Source organism: Balaenoptera musculus, chromosome 12, assembly GCF_009873245.2.
Source record: "Balaenoptera musculus isolate JJ_BM4_2016_0621 chromosome 12, mBalMus1.pri.v3, whole genome shotgun sequence".
Lineage (NCBI taxonomy): Eukaryota > Metazoa > Chordata > Mammalia > Artiodactyla > Balaenopteridae > Balaenoptera > Balaenoptera musculus.
The window spans coordinates 20,049,227-20,075,212 of NC_045796.1; the positions used below are offsets into that span (position 1 = coordinate 20,049,227).

The 25,986-nt window shown below is 38.3% G+C and overlaps 1 protein-coding gene across 2 annotated transcripts in view; it reads left to right on the forward strand.

Moving 5' to 3' along the window:
* Positions 1–7,206: 7,206 nt before the first annotated feature.
* EPM2A (EPM2A glucan phosphatase, laforin) overlaps positions 7,207–25,986 on the forward strand; it is a 100,191-nt gene continuing 81,411 nt past the window's right edge. The window contains exon 1 of one of the 2 annotated variants that reach the window (XM_036871798.1): positions 7,207–8,246. In XM_036871798.1, coding sequence (XP_036727693.1) covers positions 7,946–8,246 — 301 coding nt within the window. In that variant the 5' untranslated portion in view covers positions 7,207–7,945. The remainder of the gene's footprint in view (positions 8,247–25,986) is intronic. The other variant, XM_036871800.1, reaches the window with a different exon arrangement.

Genomic DNA, 25,986 nt, shown 5'->3' on the forward strand with positions numbered 1-25,986 from the left:
GGAAGCCGCCACATGGCAGACCCCTACAGCCAGACAATCTCGTCACAGTGCATGAATATAAAGTCTAGGCTACTGTTCTACATTTAGTTAGATACATCTGTATTTGTCCAGGCTGTTATATATGATCTGCTTATAGCTGTAATTTTGCTAAGGATCTGTGCTAATGAGTAAAAATATTGAGATTTACCAAACTGTGTCTAAACAGTTGTCATTAATTTTTTCTAATTAATTCTTATTGGAGTATGGCTGCTTTACAAGGTTGTGTTAGCCTCCACTGCACCAAAAAATGAATCCGCCGTACACATACAGATACCCCCTCCCTTTGGACTTCCCTCATTTAGGTCCCCACAGTGCATCAGGTGAGTCCCTGTGCTACACAGCATGTTCCCATCAGTTGTCCATTTTATACATAGTATCAATAATGTATACGTGTCAGTCCCAGTCTCCCAATTCCTCCCACCCCACCCCTTTCCCCCTTGGTATCCATACATTTGTTCTCTACGTCTGTGTCTCTATTTCTGCTTTGCAACTAAGATCATCTATACTATTTTTCTAGATTCCACATATATGTGTTATTATACAATATTTGCTTTTCTGTTTCTGACTTACATCACTCTGTATGACAGTCTCTAGGTTCATCCACGTCTCTACAAATGACACAATTTCATTCCTTTTTATGGCTGAGTAATATTCCATTGTATATATGTACCACATCTTCTTTATCCATTCCACTGTCAATGGACATTTAGGTTGCTTCCATGACCCGGCTGTTGTAAATAGTGCTGCTATGAATATTGAGGTGCATGTGTTTTTATGAATTATGGTTTTCTCTGGGTATATGCCCAGTAGTGGGATTGCTGGGTCATATGGTAGTTCTATTTTTAGTTTTTTAAGGAGCCTCCATACTGTTTTCCATAGTGGCTCTATCAATTTACATTGCCACCAACAGTGTATGAGGGTTCCCTTTTCTTGTCATTAATTTTTTTTTACATTTTTTTAAAGAGTTTTTTTTCTTGTCCCCTTCCCCTCCCTCCTTCTTACACAAACTTTGCACTGCGGTACTGTGTCTATGACAATATTATGTGGCAGACTGTCTGGTCTGCCTTTATTTTTGTTCTTTTTTTTTGGCTACTTTTTAAAATTGAAGTAAAGTTATAGTTGATATACATATTATATAAGTTACAGGTGTACAATATAGTGATTCACAATTTTTAAAGGTTATACTGCATTTATAGTTATTAGAAAATATGGCTATATTTCCCATGTGTACAATATATCCTTGTAGCTTGCTTTATACCTAATAGTTTGTACCTCTTAAACCCCGACCCCTATATTGTCCCCCACTTCCCTTTCTCCATTGGTAACCACTAATTTGCTCTCTATATCTGTGAGTCTGCTTCTTTTTTGTTATATTCACTAGTTTGTTGTATTTTTTAGATTCCACATATAAGTGATATCATATGGTATTTTTATTTCTCTGTCTGACTTATTTCACTTAGCACAAGGCCTCTAAGTCCATCCATGTTGCTACAAATGGCAAAAATCTCACTCTTTTTTATGGCTGAATAGTATTCCATTGTGTGTGTGTGTGTGTGTGTGTGTGTGTGTGTGTGTGTGTGTATGTGTGTGTGTGTGTATAAACATCTTCTTTATCCATTCATCTGTTGATGGACACTTAGGTTGCTTCCATATCTTGGCAATTATAAATAATGCTGCTATGAACATTGGAGTGCATGTACCTTTTCGAATTAGTGGGGGTTTTTTTTTGGATATATATTCAGGAGTGGAATTGCTGGATCATATGGTAGCTCTGTTTTTAGGTTTTTGAGAAACCACCATACTGTTTTCCAACTTACATTCTCACCAACAGTGTACGAGAGTTCCCTTTTCTCCATACCCTCACCAATACAAGATACTTGTGTTCTTTTTGATGATAGCCATTCTGACCGGTGTGGGGTAATATCTCATTGTGGTTTCGATTTGCATTTCCCTGATGATTAGCAATGTTGAGCATCTTTTCATGTGCCTGTTGGCCATCTGCATTTCCTCTTTAGAAAGATGACTGTTCAATTCTTCTGCCCGTTTTTTAATTGGGTTGTTTGTTTTTTTATACTTTTGGAATCAGGGCTTTAGCTTATATATACCTTTGTGGGAACTGGGAGTATTTCCCTCTGGGAGAAGGAAGTAGTGACATATGTCAACCCTGGGCACTCTCAGCCCCCATGGCTTTCTACAGGTTTACCCTGTGGCACTAGGCTTACCCAGGAGCAGGTATCTTATGGGAAGAAAAAAGCACCCAGAGGAAAAGGCTTTGCAAGCAGAGCATGGGCTATGTTTCAGCCCCCACTGATCCCTCCAGCCCAGCGCTTCCGTGCAGTACCTGAGCTGCACAACCATATGCTGAGTCCCTGGCTAGAGAGACATTCCTGGGTACAGTTCCTGGCTCTGTCATTTATTAGCTATATGGCCTGAGGCAAATCAGTTAATGTTTCAGAAACTTTCATCCTTCTTCTGTAAAATGGAGATCATAACTATGTCATGGAAATGTGGAGAGAGTTAAATAAGGTATGTTAGACACCCAGCACAGTGCCTACCTCATGGTAGATAGGAGCTCAATAAATGAGACGTTATTATTATTATTATTATATATTGTTAAGAAAAAGTATTCAAAACTTAGAGGTAAGATGCAAGGTTGACTGCATGTCGGGCAGTCTGGAGCAGTGTCCACCAGATGCATTCAAGAATTATTCAAATTTTTATGAGATTCTTCATGTCTTGATTTATGTTACTGTTTACCATTGATTAGGGCCCTACTCCCAAAGTTATATATTAAATTTTGTAAATGTTTATCTGTTAAAGATGCAAGTGATTTCTGTGTGGTAGAATAGATAAACCCAAAGGTCACATTTTTATTGCCTCGTGGGAAATTAATCAATTTTGTGTTTAACCTAGTAAACTTCTAGCAGTCTTTCAGTGTCTATATACATTGCATCTTGAATTCTTTTTGAACCATCTTTACCATCCTGCTGGTTCCCTCATTAATCTGCAAGAGATACATTCTGGAAAATTATACTTTGACAATGTCCATAATGCATGCTTGGACAAGTATATATCTTTTAAATTTTATTTATTTATTTATTTATGGCTGTGTTGGGTCTTCATTTCTGTGCGAGGGCTTTCTCTAGTTGTGGCAAGCGGGGGCCACTCTTCATCGCAGTGCGCGGGCCTCTCACTATCACGGCCTCTCTTGTTGCGGAGCACAGGCTCCAGACACGCAGGCTCAGTAGTTGTGGCGCACGGGCTCAGTTGCTCCACGGCATGTGGGATCTTCCCGGACCAGGGCTCGAGCCCGTGTCCCCTGCATTGGCAGGCAGATTCTCAACCACTGCGCCACCAGGGAAGCCCAAATATATATCTTTTAAAAAGTGGCTCGTTCCATTGATTAAAATATAAAGACACCCCCTCCTTCTAACTTCTTTCTGCATTTCCAGGGAGCTCCTGAGGTCCTAGTAAGAACTAGAGATTCGGGGAAGGCCCAGAGCATTTACTCAGATCCTGCTTTATCCTTTCTTTCCTCGTGAAGGCCAGTGGGGTTTCACCTCAGGCTTCTCCTTTATAGTTCCCACCAATGCTTACTTTCCTCTCTGGGATCCTGGTCTTTGTGCAGCTGATGATGTAGTAAAGGAATGTCTTCTAAACAACTTTCTGCCTTCCTTCCTCTCCCAAACTTAGAAATAGGCACCCTAAATGGTTTCATGTTTAAAGTACTTTTATTCTTAATGCAAACACATACAATGGTGAGGCAAAATAAGCAAAGGGTAAATTACAGTGTGCTCAAATTCTTAAAAAGTACTTTCAGGTTTGCCTCCTGGCCTCCCCACTAACAATTGCCCTCCTCCTCCACTTTAGTCTCCATTCTCCATTTAAGGATAAATGAGTCAGCTCTGCTTTCAGCTAACCTCCTTCCTTTATCTCAAACTCTTTGAAAGTTCCCTTGGGAGTTTCAGATCATCCCTTCCAGTCATGACTCTTTTATTCCCAAGGGTTGAGTTATCAGGCCCTCTATCCTCCTTGAGAAAGGTGTTAATGAGCCTGCCATTCAAGTTACCCCAGACCTAGGAGGATCTTTTTACCACTGAAGGATGCTCTAAACTGGTGTCTCTAACCTCAAGGTCTGGGCACCTGGCTTGGCCCACTACTTTCCCTAGGAAAAGTCAGCTGAGGTCATTGCCTAACAGAACCCAGGCTCGACCGACCTGTTGCGTAGAGATTTCCAACTGAGAAGTGTAGGGAGGTGGGTTTTACAATGCGGAGAGTGGGAAGGGATGTGTGAGGGAGGGATGTTTGAGGGGAGGGGCAGAGTCAATGTCTTTGGAAAAGGCATACATTTCATTGTAATTTTATACTTGGAGCATTTCTAGCAATTAACATTTTTGATCGTATAAATTACAGAGAAATATGCATGACAAAACTGGCTGTTGGTGATGCACTGAAAATGCAGTACTTCCTTATGACTGTATGGGGTGGGAAGTTGAATTATTGGAATCTCCTGGAGATAGAAGATTTTTATATATACCAAAAAGGGACATGGACTTTTTAAATAGTTGAGAAATGTTGTGGGATTCTTGAACAAAGCCTTGGTATAGCTCAAATCCTTTTATTGCTCCAGATCCTCAAAGGGATTTCAAGTAGCCTAACCTACAATTTTCCAAGCCAGAAAAAAGTCAGTTGCAATATGCAAACATCTCTAAGCTGTATTCAAATTCTCCCTGGAATGTTTTATCTGGTTTTGCTTTTATTATTTTTTTTAAGCTACAAAATTGGAAATAGTATATGTGATACATTTAACTCAATATGTTCTGACAAGTAATAAACTAATACTTATAATGGTTCCTAAACTACTTGGTTGAAATGTGTTTTACATCAGTGAGTGTGTGAATACATACACAATATTATAAGGAAAGACTTATGATAACTCACTGACTAGTGAAAGATTGCTTCAGAAAACATAAATTACCAGAGATCCAAGTAAGAGCTTTCCCTGGGAGGGGCTTTGAAAGAATTTGCATTTGAATTGGATCCTGAAACTCTAAATTTGAACTTATCACCCATTCTTCAAGATATATTGTAGTTATATATAAGATAGCACTACAGAAATGAAATTCAGTGACAACAAATTAGTTTGGTCTTTTAAAAATTATTATCAGAATTATGTTACTCTGCTGGGCTAATTCTTTTTCTAAATTCAGCTTGTTGTTATAGCATCAAGAATCTGACCCCAAATGGATTTCATAACTAATCTTTTTTAATAAATATCCCGAGTCATTGAAATGTAAAAGAAATCTTACATGGAGAACTCAACAAGGAAAATGAGTTGGGAATAACACAGCTTAATAATTGGTAAATTTTTTCACCTTGCCTTCTTAAATCTGTGTTACTACTGCCAACAAGATAGGCATATTAAGGCATAAAAATGACCATTTTCTAGAACCTGAGGTCAAATCCACTTTAGATACCAAGATATTTATGTCTTTACAGATCTCATTGATCAGTTTAGACTGCCACTTATGATCTTCTATTCCATCATTCCTAAGCATGAATTTAGTCACAGGAAATATTTACAGAAAGTTCATTTTTTTATTTAGAACTAATGGAGAATAACGTATTTAAATATGCTGGGATTTAAATGCATTCTGTAAATTATTTACTTATCAGAAATAAAATATTATGTTATATTATATTATGTTATCTTATCTTTAACTATAAGATGAATGGATGTCTTTTAGCATCTGGCTCTGCCCCTTCCTTGCTGTGGGCTGTTTACTGGACCTTTCTTGCTTGTTTTCTCGCATATAAAAATAGGGATAACAATTGCAGTTATCTCATAGGATTGGTGAGAGAATTAAATGAGATAATATGAATATGAACACCATGTATCTGGCACATAAAAAGGGCTCAATAACTATTATAACTATCATAGTTAATAAATTAAAATGATTGACAAAGTGTGATTGAGACTTTAAAATATGTATTTTTATATTTTGGTATTTCTCTCTTTCCAGTTGCATTTTACTTGGGGCGCAATGTAGCCATCACATTCCTACTATATTTAAATCCATGCATGCCATAAAATAAGCTGTTATAAATTTTATTTACGGGCTTAAAAGGGTGCTTCCAACTGTTAAAATTACTCAACTTCTTTATGAGGAGAGAGGAGAAAAGGAAATAATGTCTATTGAAAAAATACATTGTTTTCTTTTTTGTCATTGTTTCACCTACAGAATGGGCAGTATTCCCTTTGGAAGAGCTGATGGGAATAATGCCATTTGGAAAGTACAAAACACAGCAGCATGGCAGAACACAAGGAAGTTCTGAACTGTCAGCTTCCAGGGTCCTTGCATGGCCAAATGACTCTTATTTTCCTAAAATTACTCTAAGAATATTTTGTAGCAGCAATTTGAATAAACGGACTCACTTGTCACTGTGATTTAATGCCTGCTTTGCTACTGAATCAGCCGTATTTGGCCAGCCCTGCTGTCTTCGCATTTTTCTTTGTGTTTATCCTTAAGCTTAGCAACTAACCAAACACTGAGTGGAATATCGATATTTAAAAGTGAAATGTATTAATAGTTTACTAATTGTTCCACAGAGAGACTGAGTTTGTGTGGTTTACATTTTTGTACTTCTTTCTGTTCTACTTATGATATTCTGAATGTCTGAAATTTTTGACTTTCCCCCCACTATTCACAAGCTTTCAAATACTGGTAAAGACATGTCTTTGTGTGTCTTTAGTTCACATAAGATTGCTATGTTAAGTGCTGATGAATATAGAAATGTTAAGACCACGAGAACAATTTTAATAAAGAATCAAAAAGTAACACATTATGTAAACAGGACAGGTGGTTTTCTTAAGGCAGTGACCAAAATTAAAGCCCCCCTCCTCCCCACCCTACCCCTAACAGTTTTCTTTTGATCAAATAACTATAAGCCTGTGTTTCTGGACACAAAATGATGTTTTAAGTTGAAAAAATATTGCTGACTTTTACTGAAAGCAAACTTAAAGCAAAAAGCTTTATTTTATGCCATTTAAAAATTATCAGTCATATATTTATAGTCATAGAATTACCGTTTTTGGGTTTTGTTTTACCTTGGAAAGGCTTGAAAATATTTACTTTAAACCCATTTTTATACATACTAAAAGTATTATAACACTCTTTCGAAAAAAGAAAGTGATCATGTGTCATTTCAGGCATCAAATTGGTCTAGGCAAGGGAAAAGTATTCAGTGTTTTTGCACGAGCTCTGGGCTCTGAATGGCGCCTCTTCCACTAATCAGAAAAACTTTAGAGCCGGCAGGGTCTTTAAAGATCATTATTTTATACCTCAGTTTACAGGTAAGAACCTGAGGCCCAGAGAGAGTAAATGACCTGTTGAAGGTCCGGAGCTTTCCAGACACCGCTGCAGGATCTTTCCCCAACTTCACTATTATGGAGGCTGCTTTCTATATGCCATTCTCTTCTTCCTACGATCCTCACAAAAATAATTTCCAGTTTTTTGGAAAGATTACTGGAAAATCTCGGGGCTTATGAGATGTTTTATTTCCTTTCCTAACCCCTTTTCCTTGCTTCCGATGCGTCCCCGCCGTCCGCGGAGCCGCTGGAAGAGGCAGCGGGCAAGGGCCAGGCTCCTTCTCCGGGAGAGACGGGTGGTGGCCCCAGCTGACCACTTCCGGCGGCCAAAGGCCCCGGCCTGGATCATCCTCGGGCTCCTGGGCCGCGTGATGCAGCCCAAAAAAGGTGCAGCATCGCACGTGTCCCCGCCAGCGTCCGCGCCTCGCGCGTCCAGGCCTCGCGCGCTGCCGCCCAATCGCCGCGGCCGCCTGGCGCTCGGGTCGCGTCCGCCGGTCGCAGGGACACTGGAGCCCGGGAGCCGCGCCGCCCGCCGCCATGCGGTTCCGCTTCGGGGTGGTGGTGCCGCCCGCGGTGGCCGGGGCCGGGCCGGAGCTGCTGGTCGTGGGGTCTCGGCCTGAGCTGGGGCACTGGGAGCCGCGCGGGGCGGTGCGCCTGAGGCCGGCGGGCACGGCGGCGGGCGCGGGGGCGCTGGCGCTGCAGGAGCCGGGCCTGTGGCTCGGGGAGGTGGAGCTGGCGGCCGAGGAGGCGGCGCAGGACGGGGCGGAGCCGGGCCGCGTGGACACGTTCTGGTACAAGTTCCTGAAGCGCGAGCCGGGAGGAGAGCTCTCCTGGGAAGGTACTGGGAGCTGCGCCGGCCTGCACCCCGGCCTCGGCCTTGGTCTTGGTCTCGGCCTCGGCCTGGGGCGGGCCCCACAGTCCCCGCTGCGACTTCCCGGGCGCTTTGCCCGGCTCTCGGGCTTCGCAAGCTGTCTGAACTCCCCGGGCGCCCTGGGCTGACCCTTCTCTGTCCGCCCAGCTGTCGCCCCAGCCGCGCCTCCCGCTCCCGACGGGTTCGCTAGATGGAGGCTGGGTTCCCGGCCTCCCGCCCCTTCGGTCTTTGCTCCTCCGACCTCTTTCCCACAAACACGGGACCCGGTTCGGGCCTCGGTGCCCCTCGCCCTCCGCGTCCTCCCTGCGCGGGTCCCCGGGCTGCCAGGTCCCCCGCCGCTCCTGGGTTCGCTCCTCAACTCTGTCTTGACTCTTTTTGTGCCCTCATTTTCTTGCCACGATTCACTAAAAAATGACCCAACCAGTGAAGCTAGCCTTTTCGCTAATCCTAAACTGCAACGTGCTATTTAATGAATTTTTTTTTCTTCTTTTCGATTTGAGAGTGAACTAATGGAAAAACGTTGAGCGTTTCTCTTTTTGATTTTTTTTTAAGCCCCGAATATATGACAGTTGAGATATGCTCTGATTTCTTAAAATATAAAAACAATACATGCTGGCTGTAAAAAATCAAAAACAAAAGCAAAAAATGTACAAAGTAAAAACTTGTGTCCTCCACACACCCTAAGTCCACTGCACACTGACCAATATATGACATATGTATCTATCTCACACGCAAATTGGTTAATATATTATTCTCTATCCTGCTTTTTCTTGCTCTGTAAAGGTTGCGGATACCTTTTAGTGTCACTCGTATAAATGTGTATTTCATTTTTTAAATGGCAACGAAATATTCTGCATCTACCAATGTGCATTTAGGTTGTTTTCCGTCTTCCTCTGTTATAAACAGTAATAGCTTAATTGGAAATCCGTGTATAAAGTTATCTTTGAGCATTTGGGAATGTTCCTGTATGGTAGATTCTGAGAAGTGAAACTGTTAGGTCAAAGCGTGGCCATGTTTTACATTTCAGTAAGGACTACCAAATTATTCCCTGAAAACTTTATGCCAGTGTAGAATCCTGCCCGCGATGTTTGAATTTAGACAGTCCTTTCTTTAAATGAAATGTGCCAAGTTGGGGATTGGAGTATGTGTGGCTCAGTAGTTGTCTAAAGCGGATGAAATGTCTCTGTGGAAGTTTATATGACAAAAATGGGCCACTTAGCCCATAATGATGTGGAATCAAAGAATCTGCAAGGAGCATGAGAGTTCTGTAGTATGTTTATATATATATATATATTATCCTTGTTCCTCTTTTTGTACCCCACTGAGTTAGTTTCATGGCCTGGTGGCATTTATTGTCCTTTTGTATTACCATGCCAGAACTGAAAGTTACTCTCATCAATTATGCCCTTCTTTACAGGATATTACTATTATTAATAGTATTATATAATTATTTTTCATAATAAAGTAATATCTGATAATTTTAATAAAAAGTAGGATGGTAAAAAAAGAAAGATTATTCCCTTTCCCCAGTCTCCCTCCTTTTCTATTTTTAGTTTTTCTGATATTCTTCCCAAAGTTCTGAATAATTTGCTTATATTGCTATTTCTTAACATATCAACTTGAATTTTTCTGTTTTTAGATCTTCTGAGAGTTACCATACAAGTTATATATTACATTTAAATTAAAATTAGACAATATCTATTGACAGCTGCTGTATACCCATTAAATTAACCATCATACTTGCTGTGAAATATGAGAAGTTTAGCTCAAGTTCATTCTCTCTCTCCTCCCTGCTGGTTTTTATATTATTATTTCATACTGCATATATGTAGTTTACTGTTGACTTTCTATTATATAGAAATTTCTGTATTATGCTTCTGTTACATAGAAAGTTACTCCTATATAAAAGGATAAGAAAAATAACTCACCTACGCATTCCGCCCCTTCTCCTTACTTGGTGAATCCTCATTTCTACATAAGTTCTATTAATATGTAATTTATATTTTGTTTATAATTGTTGCTGTGCCTTCTTGTTTTAGGTGGATAGGTTGATTCTCGGAAACGTAAGTTAGCAAAGAGTATCACGAGGAGCAGCATAGCCTATGTTAAGAGCAAGGGATTCTAGAGCCAGAATGGCTTCACCAACCTGTGTGTGACCTTGGGCAAGTCACTTCACTGTGCTGTTGTTGAAAGGACTAAACTGGCTAATAAATCTAAAGAGCTTAGAATAAGACATATATTAAGTGTTAAATAAGTGTTTGTTATTGTTATTTTTACTATTATGATTAGGAAATAATTAGTGTGGAACTAAGTAGTTCAGTTACACTCATTAAAAGTTTGGAAATATAATTCTGTGACATGAAACCTGTGTACCAGGAGGAAAAGCTCTCTTCTCTTACACTGTAAATCATGCTCAGATTTTTATTTAAAGTGACACCAGAGTTCATTTTACTTCATATTTGGGTGGCAGTGTTCTACACCTTGTTTCAAACTTTCTAGTTACTTTTTAAAAACAGAAACAGCACATTGATCCTCAAAATTTCCTAGCTTAAATGCAGTATTTGATGAATGCAAATTCCTCACTTTTTGAAAACATTCTTTTCCTTGAAGAATTGGGATTTTTGTTCCAAGTTTCACTAATATATAGCTTTCTGAGCACAGCTATCTGGGACTTTTATTGTTGTTGTTTTTAATTGAACTCCGATGTTTGTTGCATTGTTAAGGATTCCAAATCTTCCACTTTCTTGAATGTCTTAATCATTTCATTGGATTGTATCCTCAAATAATTTTTTGTTTTGGTATTTTTTTTATACTTTTTTTTTAAGGAGATTTTTTTTTCACACACACACCCTGTATTTTATTTTTACAAGAGATAAATAAACTGACACCAAGCATTATAAATGGATGACCACAACAAAAGCAACAATGATTGTAATTACCAAACACGAAACAGACTCATACTATGTCATAATATTGACATACAGTCCAGTAATCCTCCACTGTAACAGCTCCTTTACTTTGCAGTGAAAATTGATTTGTATATTTTTTGCTTCTGAGTCTTTGTGGGATTTTTTTTTTTTATTCAAACAGAAAATCACAAAAATTATAATCATCCTCATCAGTTCACTCAGTCCCATGTAATTAATTTTTTTTTCATCTTGATCTTTTGTTAGCACTTTTATGAATTCATCAGTTTTCCATTAGAGTTCTGAAAATGCTCATTCATTCAGTTCAGCAGTATAGTCAGTTACCAGAAACCTGTACTTGTCAGAGTCTTTTCCATGAATTCCTTGAAGATGAAACCCTTTTATAGGAATATATTTGCAAAAGCATCAGAGTACACCCAGAACTGTCTGCAAATGACAAAAGACTTAAAAATGACCACAGTTAAAGATTTGATGAAAGTTCATAATAATGCAATTGACAAGGAAATTTATTTTTGAGATATACATTTTAAAGTAATAACTAGAATTATGACTTATAACATTATACCAGAACATATAAGATTTTTAGAAATTTCATGTAATGTCTGAAACATTTATATTAACATATTTCCATACAAATAACCCAAAGAAAGTTTAGTATTAGTTGTTTTTGTTTGTTTGTTTGTTTGTTTTTTTATACTGCAAGTTCTTATTAGCCATCAATTTTATACACATCAGTGTATACATGTCAATCCCAATCGCCCAATTCAGCACACCACCATCCCCACCCCACCGTGGTTTTCCCCCCTTGGCGTCCATACGTTTGTTCTCTACATCTGTGTCTCAACTTCTGCCCTGCAAACCAGTTCATCTGTACCATTTTTCTAGGTTCCACATACATGCGTTAATATACGATATTTGTTTTTCTCTTTCTGACTTACTTCACTCTGTATGACAGTCTCTAGATCCATCCAAGTCTCAACAAATGACTCAATTTCATTCCTTTTTATGGCTGAGTAATATTCCATTGTATATATGTACCACATCTTCTTTATCCATTTGTCTGTCGATGGGCATTTAGGTTGCTTCCATGACCTGGCTATTGTAAATAGTGCTGCAATGAACATTGGGGTGCATGTGTCTTTTTGAATTATGGTTTTCTCTGGGTATATGCCCAGTAGTGGGATTGCTGGATCATATGGTAATTCTATTTTTAGTTTTTTAAAGAACCTCCATACTGTTCTCCATAGTGGCTGAATCAATTTACATTCCCACCAGCAGTGCAAGAGTGTTCCCTTTTCTCCACACCCTCTCCAGCATTTGTTGTTTGTAGATTTTCTGATGATGCCCATTCTAACTGGTGTGAGGTGATACCTCATTGTAGTTTTGATTTGCATTTCTCTAATAATTAGTGATGTTGAGCAGCTTTTCATGTGTTTCTTGGCCATCTGTATGTCTTCTTTGTAGAAATGTCTATTTAGGTCTTCTGCCCAATTTTGGATTGGGTTGTTTGTTTCTTTAATATTGAGCTGCATGAGCAGTTTATATATTTTGGAGATTAATCCTTTGTCCATTGATTCGTTTGCAAATATTTTCTCCCATTCTGAGGGTTGTCTTTTCGTCTTGTTTATGGTTTCCTTTGCTGTGCAAAAGCTTTGAAATTTCATTAGGTCCCATTTGTTTATTTTTGTTTTTATTTCCATTACTCTAGGAGGTGGATCAAAAAGGATCTGGCTGTGATTTATGTCAAAGAGTGTTCTTCCTATGTTTTCCTCTAAGAGTTTTATAGTGTCCAGTCTTACATTTAGGTCTCGAATCCATTTTGAGTTTATTTTTGTGTATGGTGTTAGGGAGTATTCTAATTTTATTCTTTTACATGTAGCTGTCCAGTTTTCCCAGCAACACTTATTGAAGAGACTGTCTTTTCTCCATTGTATATCTTTGCCTCCTTTGTCATAGATTAGTTGACCATAGGTGCGTGGGTTTATCTCTGGGCTTTCTATCTTGTTCCATTGATCTATGTTTCTGTTTTTGTGCCAGTACCATATTGTCTTGATTACTGTAGCTTTGTAGTATAGTCTGAAGTCAGGGAGTCTGATTCCTCCAGCTCCATTTTTTTGCCTCAAGACTGCTTTGGCTATTCGGGGTCTTTTGTGTCTCCATACAAATTTTAAGATGATTTGTTCTAGCTCCGTAAAAAATGCCATTGGTAATTTGATAGGGATTGCATTGGATCTGTAGATTGCTTTGGGTAGTATAGTCATTTTCACAGTATTGATTCTTCCAATCCAAGAACATGATATATCTCGCCATCTGTTTGTATCATCTTTAATTTCTTTCATCAGTGTCTTATAGTTTTCTGCATACAGGTCTTTTGTCTCCCTAGGTAGGTTTATTCCTAGGTATTTTATTCTTTTTGTTGCAGTGGTAAATGGGAGTGTTTCCATAATTTCTCTTTCAGATTTTTCATCATTAGTGTATAGGAATGCAAGAGATTTCTGTGCATTAATTTTGTATCCTGCAACTTTACCAAATTCATTGATTAGCTCTAGTAGTTTTCTGGTGGCATTTTTAGGATTCTCTATGTATAGTATCATGTCATATGCAAACAGTGACAGTTTTACTTCTTCTTTTCCAAGTTGTATTCCTTTTGTTTCTTTTTCTTCTCTGATTGCCGTGGCTAGGACTTCCAAAACTATGTTGAATAATAGTGGTGAGAGTGGACATCCTTGTCTCCTTCCTGATCTTAGAGGAAATGGTTTCAGTTTTTCACCATTGAGAATGATGTTTGCTGTGGGTTTGTCGTATATGGCCTTTATTGTGTTGAGGTAGATTCCCTCTATGCCCACTTTCTGGAGAGTTTTTATCATAAATGGTGTTGAATTCTGTGAAAAGCTTTTTCTGAATGTATTGAGATGATCATATGGTCTTTCTCCTTCAATTTGTTAATATGGTTTATCACATTGATTGATTTGCGTATATTGAAGAATCCTTGCATTCCTGGGATAAACCCCACTTGATCATGGTGTGTGATCCTTTTAATGTGCTGTTGGAGTCTGTTTGCTAGTATTTTGATGAGGAGTTTTGCATCTATGTTCATCAGTAATATTGGCCTGTAGTTTTCTTTTTTTGTGACATCTTTTTCTGGTTTTGGTATCAGGGTGATGGTGGCCTTGTAGAATGAGTTTGGGAGTGTTCCTCTGTCTGCTATATTTGGGAGAGTTTGAGAAGGATAGGTGTTAGCTCTTCTCTAAATTTTTGATAGAATTCGCCTGTGAAGCCATCTGGTCCTGGGCTTTTGTTTGTTGGAAGATTTTTAATCACAGTCTCAGTTTCAGTGCTTGTGATTGGTCTGTTTATATTTTCTATTTCTTCCTGGTTCAGTCTTGGAAGGTTGTGATTTTCTAAGAATGTGTCCGTTTCTTCCAGGTTGTCCATTTTATTGGCATAGAGTTGCTTGTAGTAATCTCTCATGATCCTTTGTATTTCTGCTATGTCAGTTGTTACTTCTCCTTTTTCATTTCTAATTCTATTGATTTGAGTCTTCTCCCTTTTTTCTTGATGAGTCTGGCTAATGGTTTATCAATTTTGTTTATCTTCTCAAAGAACCAGCTTTTAATTTTATTGATCTTTGCTATTGTTTCCTTCATTTCTTTTTCATTTATTTCTGCTCTGATCTTTATGATTTCTTTCCTTCTGCTAACTTTGGGTTTTTTTGTTCTTCTTTCTCTAATTGCTTTAGGTGTAAAGTTAGGTTGTTTCTTTTAGGTGTTTCTTGTTTCTTGAGGTAAGATTGTATTGCTATAAACTTTCCGCTTAGAACTGCTTTTGCTGCATCCCATAGGTTTAGGATCATCATGTTCTTGTTGTCATTTGTTTCTAGGTATTTTTTGATTTCCTCTTTGATTTCTTAAGTGATCTCTTGGGCATTTAGTAGTGTATTGTTTAGCCTCCATGTGTTTGTATTTTTTTCAGATTTTTTCCTGTAATTGATATCTAGTCTCATAGCGTTGTGGTCAGAAAAGATACCTGATACAATTTCAATTTTCTTAAATTTACCAAGGCTTGATTTGTGACCCAAGATATGATCTATCCTGGAGAATGCTCCATGAGCACTTGAGAAGAAAGTGTATTCTGTTGTTATTGGATGGAATGTCCTGTAAATATCAATTAAGTCCATCTTGTTTAATGTATCATTTAAAGCTTGTGTTTCCTTATTTATTTTGATTTTGGATGATCTGTCCATTGGTGAAAGTGAGGTGTTAAAGTCCCCTACAATGATTGTGTTACTGTCGATTTCCCCTTTTATGGCTGTTAGCATTTGCCTTATGTATTGAGGTGTTCCTATGTTGGGTGCATAAATATTTACAATTGTTATATCTTCTTCTTGGATTGATCCCTTGATCCTTATGTAGTGTCCTTCTTTGCCTCTTGTAATAGTCTTTATTTTAAAGTCTGTTTTGTCTGATATGAAAATTGTTACTCCAGCTTTCTTTAGATTTCCATTTGCATGGGAAAGTTTTTTCCATCCCCTTACTTTCAGTCTGTATGTGCCCCTAGGTCTGAAGTGAGTCTTTTGTGGATAGCATATATATGGGTCTTGTTTCTGTATCCATTCAGCCAGTCTATGTCTTTTGGTTGGAGCATTTAATCCATTTACATTTAAGGTAATTATTGATAGGTATGTTTCTATTACCATTTTCTTAATTGTTTTCGGTTTGTTATTGTAGGTCTTTCCTTTCTCTTGTGTTTCCTGCCTAGAGAGGTTCCTTTAGCATTTGTTGTAAAGCTGGTTTGGTGGTGCTGAATTCTCCTAGCTTTTGCTTGTCTGTAAAACTTTTAATTTCTCTGTCGAAACTGAATGAGATCCTTGCTGGGTAGAGTAATCTTAGTTGTAGGTTTTTCCCTTTCTTCACTTTAAATATGTCCTGCCACTCCCTTCTGGCTTGCAGAGTTTTTGCTGAAAGATCAGCTGTTAACCTTATGGGGATTCCCTTGTATGTTTTTTGTTGTTTTTCTCTTGCTGCTTTTAATATTTTTTCTTTGTATTTAATTTTTGATAGTTTGATTAATATGTGTCGTGGCATATTTCTTCTTGGATTTATCCTCTATGGGACTCTCTGTGCTTCTTGGCCTTGATTATCCTCTCCCATATTAGGGAAGTTTTCAACTCTAATCTCTTCCAATATTTTCTCAGTCCCTTTCTTTTTCTCTTCTTCTTCTGGGACCCCCTATAATTCAAATGTTGGTGCGCTTAATGTTGTCCCAGAGGTCTCTGAGGCTGTCCTCAATTCTTTTCATTCTTTTTTCTTTATTCTGTTCTGCAGTAGTTATTTCCACTATTTTATGTTCCAGGTCACTTATCCGTTCTTCTGCCTCAGTTATTTTACTATTGATTCCTTCTAGAGAATTTTAAGCTTCATTTATTGTGTTGTTCATCATTGTTTGTTTGCTCTTTAGTTCTTCTAGGTCCTTTTTAAACGTTTCTTGTATTTTCTCTATTCTATTTCCAAGATGTTGTATCATCTTTACTATCATTACTCTGAATTCTTTTTCAGGTAAACTGCCTATTTCCTCTTCATTTGTTTGGTCTGATGGGTTTTTACTTGGCTTCTTCACCTGCTGTGTGTTTCTCTGTCTTCTCATTTTGCTTCACTTACTGTGTTTGGGGTCTCCTTTTTGCAGGCTGCACGTTCGTAGTTCCTGTTGTTTTTGGTGTCTGCCCCCAGTGGCTAAGGTTGGGTTGTGTAGGCTTCCTGGTGGAGGGGACTGGCACCTGTGTTCTGGTGGATGAGGCCGGATTTTGTCTTTCTGGTGGACCGGACCATCTCTGGTGGTGTGTTTTGGGGTGCCTGTGACCTTATTATGGTTTTAGGCAGCCTCTCTGCTAGTGTGTGGGGTTGTGTTCCTGTCTTGCTAGTTGTTTGGCATAGGGTGTCCAGCACTGTATCTTGCTGGTCGTTGAGTGGAACTGGGTCTTAGCATTGAGATGGAGATATCTGGGAGAGCTTTCACCATTTCATATTACGTGGAGCCTGTAGGTTTCTGGTGGACCAATGTCCTGAACTCGGCTCTTCCACCTCCGAGGCACAGGCCTGGGACACCCAACCAGAGCACCAAGACCCTGTTGGCCACACGGCTCAGAAGAATAGGGAGAAAAGAAGAAAGAAAGAAAGAATAAATAAATAAAGTTATTAAAAGAAAGAAAATTATTAAATTTAAAAATTATTAAAAATAAAAAAAATTAAGAAGTAATAAAAAAAGAATAAAAGAGAAAGAAAGAAAGAACAACGAAACCAAAAAACAAATCCACCAGTGATAACAAGCGCTAAAGAGTATACTAAAAAACAACAACAACAACAAAAAAACGACAGACAGAACCCTAAGACAAATGGTAAAAGCAAACTATACAGACAAAATCACACAAAGAAGTATACACATACACACTCACAAAAAGGCAAAAAAGGAAAAAATATATATATATAAAAAAAAGGAAGAGAGCAACCAAATCAATAAACAAATCTACCAATGGTGGTAAATTCTACATACTAAACTATGATAAACATAAAACCAGAAACAAATTAGATGCAGAAAGCAAGCTCAACTCTACAGTTGCTCCCAAAGTCCACTGCCTCAATTTTGGGATGATTCGTTGTCTATTCAGGTATTCCAGAGATGCAGGGTACATCAAGTTGACTGTGGAGATTTAATCCGCTGCTCCCGAGGCTGCTGGGAGAGATTTCCCTTTCTCTTCTTTGTTCGCACAGCTCCTGGGGTTCAGCTTTGGATTTGGCCCTGCCTCTGCATGTAGGTCGCCTGAGGGCATCTGTTCTTTGCTCAGACAGGACAGGGTTAAAGTAGTAGCTGATTAGGGGGCTCTGGCTCACTCAGGCCAGGGGGAGGGAAGGGTACAGAATGTGGGACTTCTCCCCTGCCACCCCCCATCTCCACCAGTGAAGCGGCTTCCTAGTGTGTGGAAAGTATTCCTCCTTCACGGCTCCCTCCCAGAGGTGCAGGTCCCATCCCTATTCTTTTGTCTCTGTTTTTTCTTTTTTCTTTTGTCCTTCCCAGGTATGTGGGGAGTTTCTTGCCTTTTGGGAAGTCTGAGGTCTTCTTCCAGCGTTCAGTAGGTGTTCTGTAGGAGTTGTTCCACATGTAGATGTTTTTCTGATGTATTTGTGGGGAGGAAGGTGATCTCCACATCTTACTCCTCTGCCATCTTGAACATCTCCCCTCAAATAATTTTGAAGAAACAGTAAGTGGGTGATAAAATATCTGAGTCTTTAAATGCCTGAAAAGGTCTTTCTTTTGCTTTCACACTTGATTAGTCATCTGGTAGAGTATTCTAGTCTCAAAATAATTTTCCCTTTGAAGGAACTGCCACAGTACCTTCTAGCACCTGTTGTAGCTGATATTTCTGATGTCAAACTAAGCCCATTTCTTTGTAGGTACTTCTTTTTTCTCTTTTGAAGCTTTAACACTTTTCCTTACACTATTTTACCAGGATGTATCTGAGTTTGTTGTTGTTGTTGTTCTTGTGACTTGACAATTGGTTGGCTGTTTTGATTCTAGGAATTGTTTTTTTCAATTCATGGAAATTTTCTATTATTCCTTTATTTCCTCCTCTCTGTTTTCTCTCTTCTTTTCTCTGAAATGTCTGTTAGCCATATATTGTACCTTCTGCTTTTATGTGAATATCTCTTAACTTTTCTCCTGTATTTTCCATCTTTTGTTGGAATAGATTTCCCTGGCTGTGTTTCCAGATCACTGTTTGGTTTTTAATACTAACCATCCCATCATTTACTTCCTACACTATATTTTTGAAATTTTTGGCAATTGTATTTTTAATCTCCCACCTTTTTTTCTGTTATTCTCTGATTTCTTTTTTTCCAGAGCTGATTGTTCTTCTTATATGGATAATTTATACTTGAATCTTTCTGAGAACATTAAATAGAATTGATTAAAAGTTGTTTTTGTCTGCATTAAATTTTTTTTCCCTCTCTGTAGTCAATTTTTTTTAATGCTAAGGGTTTTCCTCAAGTATCTGGTAATCCCTAGGTGACCATTCATTTTTATGAATAAAGGTTATGTTGATTTGTATAGGCAGCTGTGCTGGTTCCCTGTTGAAGTTGCTTATGTTTATCCAAAATCTTCTCTAAACGGGAGGACACTCATGGGATACCATGTAATCTGGCAGATTTTGTGGAGGGGAAAGTTTCTTCACTTAGGGTTAATGGCTGAGGATCTAGCAGGCTCCAGGTCCTTATCATTAGCAAAGTAAAACAAACAGAACAAACAAAAAACTTGACTATAGGAAGAGATATTTCAGTCTGTTTTATTCCTGAATGGTGTTGCCTTTTTCTCTCATCTCCAGGTCTGTCAATGGGTCCATAGATGTCTCAAGATCTGTTCTGTTCAGATATCTGGCCCCTATACCCACACTAGGGCCCTTTCCAGGAAAGCCATTCTCTACTGTGTTTACAGCACACTTATTTCATGTTAGGGATCAGGTGGGGTGGAAGGAGGCAGGTGGGAAACCTTTCCTTCAACTCTTTTCCAGGTTGGCATCTCTCTATTCGTTAAGTCTCCTCTTATAAGTCTTCCCTAACTACCTTCTTATTCTTTCTCACAGCACCTGTTTCTTTCCTTATATCTCTTATTATAGTTTAAAATTGCATTCGTTATGTTGGCTTGGACTCTGATTGCAAGTAATAGAAACTGAGTATGAACAGGCCTATAAAAGAAATATTATTAACTCATATAACCAAATTAAAGAAGCATGGGGTCCAACCTCTTTCCTCCTCTGCCCTCTAGTTTTCTCTCTCTTCCTTGTGCCTTTGCTTTACTCAGGAACTTCATTTTCTGAAGCTTACTGACTCTGTCAAGCTAGGTTCCCCACAGAGAGCTCTGGGCTTACATACTTAGAACCAGAGAAGAAAAATATAATCTTCCCTGCCAGCTCTAGTTAGAAAAATCTGGGGGAAAGACTGGAATTCACCTTGCTGGAACCAATCACTCTTGCCAAGGAAGTGGGGGTACAGTGATGAGCATTTCCAACAACAAACACTTCCTGGAGTAGGGAGGAGGAACACCTCCCCCTCCCCCTCCCTATCCCTCCCTCCCCCCCAGAAAGCAGGTACTGTTTCAGAGGCAGTTTGGAATGCAGTGGGCCACAGGTTAACAGAAAACACAACAAGCAGTTGCTTAAAAAAATAAGGGTTTGTTTTCCTGCTGTAAAAAGTTCATAGGTAGGTGGCAGTGGTAATGGGCCATAGCTCATGGATGTCAGGTGAGGTGTCATTGCATTTTCTCGGCTTTTCCCTCAAGGCACCAGCTGCTGCTCTAATCATCACATGTGCATTCAGTAGAACATGGGAGGAGTGGGAAGGATGGAAATGTCAGCCATGGGTATCCCCATTTTTCTAGAAAACATTAACTTTGCCAGAATTCTCCCCACCCCTCAACGTACATACAGGTATACCTTGTTTCATTGTACTTCACTTTACTGAGCTTTGCAGATACTACAATTTCTTTTTCTTAAATTGAAAGTTTGTGGCAACCTTGTGTTGAGTAAGACTTTAGGTGCCATTTTTCAACAGCGTTTGCTCACTTCACGTCTCTGTGTCACATTTTGGTAATTCTTGCAATATTTCAAACTTTTTCATTATCATTATATTTTTTATGGTGACCTGTGGTCAGTGATCTTTGATATTACTATTGTAATTGTTTTAGGGTGCCACTAACAGTGCCCATATAAGACAGCAAACTTAATGCTTAATGGATAAATGTTTGTGTTCTGACTGTTCCACCGACCTGGCCATCCCCCCTACCTTAACCCTCTCAGGCCTCCCTATTCCTTGGGACATGACAGTATTGAAATTAAGCCAGTTACTAACCCTACAATGGCCTGGAAGTGTTCCAATGAAAGGAAGAGTCACATTTCTCATTTTAAATCAAAAGCTAGAAATGATTAAACTTAATGAGGAGGCCATGTTGAAAGCCAAGACAGGCCAAAAGCTAGGCCTCCTGCATCAGTTAGTCAGGTTGTGAATGCAAAGAAAAGTTCTTGAAGGAAATGAAAAATGCTACTCCAGCGAACACATGCATTATAAGATAGTGAAAGAGCCTTATTGTTGAAACAAAGTTTTTGTGGTTTGGATAGATCAAACCAGCCACAATATTCCCTTAAGCCAAAGCCTAATCCAGAGAAAGGCCCTAACTCTCTTCAATTCAGTGAAGACTGAGAGAGGTGAGGAAGCTGCAGAAGAAATGTCTGAAGTTAGCAGAAGTTGGTTCATGAGATTTAAAGAAAGACGCCGTCTCCATCACGTAAAAGTGCAAGGTGAAGCAACAAGTGCTGATGTAGAAGATGCAGCAAGTTATCCAGAGACCTAGGAAGATAATTAATGAAGGTGGCTACACTAAACAACAGATTTTCAATGTAGCCTTCTATTGGAAGATGCCATCTAGGACTTTCATAGCTAGAGAGGAGAAGTCAATGCCTGGCTTCAAATCTTCAAAAGACAGACTGACTCTTTTGCTAGGGGTTAATGCAGCAGGTGACTTGAAATTGAAGCCAATGCTCATTTACCATTCTGCAATCCTAGGGACCTTAAGAATTATGCTAAAATGACTCTGCCTGTGCTCTATACATGGAACAACAAAGCCTGGATGACAGCACATTTGTTTACAACATAGTTTATGGAATGTATTAAGCCCACTCTTGAGACATACTGCTCAGAAAAAAAGATTTCTTTCAAAATATTACTGCTTGTTGACAATGCACCTTGGTTACCCAAGAGCTCTGATGGCGATGTACAATGAGATTAATGTTTTCATGCCTGCTAACAAAACATCCATTCTGTAGCCCATGGATCAAGGGGTAATTTTGACTTTCAAGTCTTATTATTTAAGAAATACAATTCATAAGGCTATAGCTACTATATATAGTGATTCCTCTGATGGATCAAAGTCAATTGCAAACCTTCTGGGAAGGATTCACCACTCTAGATGCCATTAAGAACATTTGTGATTCATGGGAAGAGGTAAAAATATCAACATTAACAGCAGTTTGGAAGAAGCTGATTCCAAACCCCGTGGATGACTTTGAAGGGTTCAAGGCTTCAATGGAGGAAGTAAATGCAAATGTGGTGGAAATAACAAGAGAACTAGAATTACAAGTGGAACCTGAAGATGTGACTGAATTGCTGCAATCTCATGTTAAAACTTTCACGATGAGGAGTTGTTTCTTATGGATAAACAAAGCAAGTGGTTTCCTGAGATAGAATCTACTCCTGGTGAAGATTGTTGAAATGACAACAAAAGATTTAGAATATTTCATAAACTTAATTGATAAAGCAGCAGCAGGGCTTGAGAGGACTGGCTCCAATTTTGAAAGAAGTTCTGTTATGGGTAAAATGCTACCAAACAGCACTGCATGCTACAGAAAAATTGTTCATGAAAGGAAGAGTCAATTGATGTGAGAAATTTCACTGTGGTCTTATTTTAAGAAATTGCCGCAGTCACCTCAGCCTTCAGCAACCACCGCCCTGATCAGTCAGCAGCCGTCCGCATCGAGGCAAGACCCTCCACCAGCACAAAGATTATGACTCGCTGAAGGCACAGATGATGGTCAGCATTTTTTAGCAATAAAGTATTTTTAAGTTAAGGTATTTAAATTATTTTTTAAGATGTAATACTAATTGCACACTTAATAGACTACAACATGGTGTAAACATAACTTTATATGCACTGGAAAATCAAAAAATTCATGTGATTTGCTTTATTCTGATATTTACTTTATTTTGATAGTCTGGAACTGAATTGGCAGTGTCTCTGAGGTATGCCAATACTTCTTTTCATGTTTAGACTTGGACAGAACGGTTGTGCTGGGCTACCTCTACTGCAGAGGAGACTGGAAAAGTACATTGTTTAGCCTAGCACATTGCTGCCCTGAGGAAAATTAGGATTCTGTTTACCAAGAATAAGTAGAATTGATTTTAGGTAGGCAATTAACAATGTCTGCTACATTTTAAACAGAAGATACCAACTACAATATTTATTTGTTTAATGTATACCTTCCCACCAGACTGTGAGCTCTATGAGGGTAGGGACTATGTCTGCTTTATTCACTCTTTTATATCCTGCAATTGTAATTGGCACATAGTAGCTGCTCAATAAATATTGGTTGAATGAGTGAAGCACAAACAGAAAGATGAAAGTTTTCCTTAAGTATCTATCGTGTGCTAATTACTTCTTTGGTGCTTTCAACTAAATTACCCTTTGTTCTCCCCAACTACGCTGTGAGGAGGAAGAAATTCAATTGCCTCTTACACAAATGAGGAGACTGAGGCTTTCTGCAGGGTCTAATCTACAATCTGCTATCTGCTATTAACCTCACCCAGTGAAATTTTTTTTTCAGATATTGTATTTTTCTTCTGTGAAAATTTCATTCATACTCTTTTGCATATTTTCCTTTTGTTCTTATTTAGTTTATGTTTTTCTTTAAATTCTTGACCACATTGAAATTATAGCTAGAGTCCGTATCTTCTAGTCCCCTTATATTTGTTTTATATTTGGGTCTGATTTCTATTGACTAATTTTCCTGTTGGTTATTAATAATACTTCTCTGCTTCTTTTCATGCCTTTTTCCCTAATATAATGGAGCTTTATTTGTGGATTTTATTTTTACACATTTTGGACCATACTGCATGTATTTTTAAAATGTTAACTGTATTTGGAATGGTTTTAGCTTTACAGAAAAGTTGCAAAGATAGGGCAGAGTTCCCATACACTCCGCACCCACTCTTCTATTGTTAACATTTTTTATTAGTATGGTATACTTGTCAAAATTAATTAACCAGTGTTGATACATTATTATTAATGAGGGTCTATACTTCATTCAAAAAAAATTTTTTTTTTAAACTAACATACCTTTCCTCTTCCAGGATCCTATCCACAATACCACATTATGTTTTAGTCATCATGGCTGTGTTGGTTTCTCAGATTTCAGTTGTTTTTGAGATGACCTTGACAGTTTTAAGGAACTCATCAAGTATTTTGTAGAATGTTCCTCAACTGGAATTTTTATGGTGTTTTTCTCACGATTAGACTGGGGTTGTGGGCTTTTGGGAAGATCATAGAGGTAAATTGCCTTTCTTATCACATCATATCAAGGGTACATACTTTGAACATGATTTACCACTGTTGATATTCACCTTGATCGCCTGGCTGAGGTAAGTTGTCTATTAGTCTTCTCCCCTGTAAAGTTACCCTTTTCCCCTCTCTTTCAACACTGTACTCTTTGGAAAGAATTCATTATGTACAGCCTACATTTTAGGAGTGGGGAGTTATTTTCCTCCTCCTTAAGGATGGGGTATCTACATAAATTATTTGGAATCCATCTGCATGCAGGATTTGTCTCCTCCAATTATTTATTTATTCAATCACTTTGATTTTGGTATGGATTCATAGATATTTATTTTATACTTTGGGTTATAATCTCAGTATTTATTTTTTTATTGAGGTATAATTGACATTGAACATTATATTAGTTTCAAGTATACAATATAATGATTCAATATTTGTATATATTGCAAAATGATCACCACAATAAGTCTAGTTAACATTTATCACCATACCTAGTTACAAAATTTATTTATCTTGTGTTGAGAGCTTTTAAGATCTGCTCTCTTAGTAACTTCCAAATATGCAATATGGTATTATTAACTATAGTCACCATGCTGTACCTTACATCCCCATGACTTGTTTATTTTATAACTGGAATTTGTACCTTTGGACCCCCTTCATCCATTTTGCCCACACTCCCATCCATCCGCTACCCCCGCCTCTAGTATTTTATTTATTTTCTTGCTCAGTTTGATCCAGCTTTGGCCACTGAGAGCTGTTTCAGTGGCTCCAGTGGCTCTTTGAGCTGCTCGCATCATTGTGTGTGTGGTTTATTTCTTTGTTTGCTTGTTCAATTTGAGCACTTTCTTACTTTCTGGTACTGCAAAGTACTCCAGGCTCATCTTTTGTATTTCCTGCCCTCATGCTAAAATCAGCCATTTTTCCAAAGAGCTCTGGTTTGTTTTATTGTAGAATTGTATCAGAAACCAAGATCTGGGCACTGAGTATGTTCCTTGCTTCTGGGATATTGCTGCTTGTAGGCCCTCTTAGCTAACAGAACAAAGAAATATGTATGTGTATATATGGGGAACAGATATACAGTTGGTAATATAAAGTTTTATGGGTTTTGACAAATGCACAGTTGTATATCATCCACCATTATAATATCATATAAAATAGTTTCAAAATTCTCTTGTCTTTTGTCTATTCAACCCTCCCCCATCCTCAAACTTCTGGTAGCCACTGATCTGTTTACCATCTCTATAGTTTTGCTTTTCCCAGAATGTCAAATAACTAGAATCATTCAGTGTGTAGGCTTTTCAGACTGGCTTCTTTCACTTAGTAATATGCATTTAGGATCTACCCAGGTCTTTCTGTGGCTTGTTAGATGATTTATTTTTATTGCTGCATAATATTCCATTTTGTGGACGCATCCTAGTTTGTTTATCCGTTGTCTTATTGAAGGATATCTTGGTTGCTTCCAGGGTTGGTGATTATGAATAAAGCTGCTATAAACATTGATATGCAAGTTTTTTTTTTTTGGTGTCTTTTCTTTCACATTTTTAAAAATTGAAGTATAGTTGATTTAAAATGCTGTGTTAGTTTCTGGTATATAGCAAAGTGATTCAGCCACATATATATATATATTAATATAT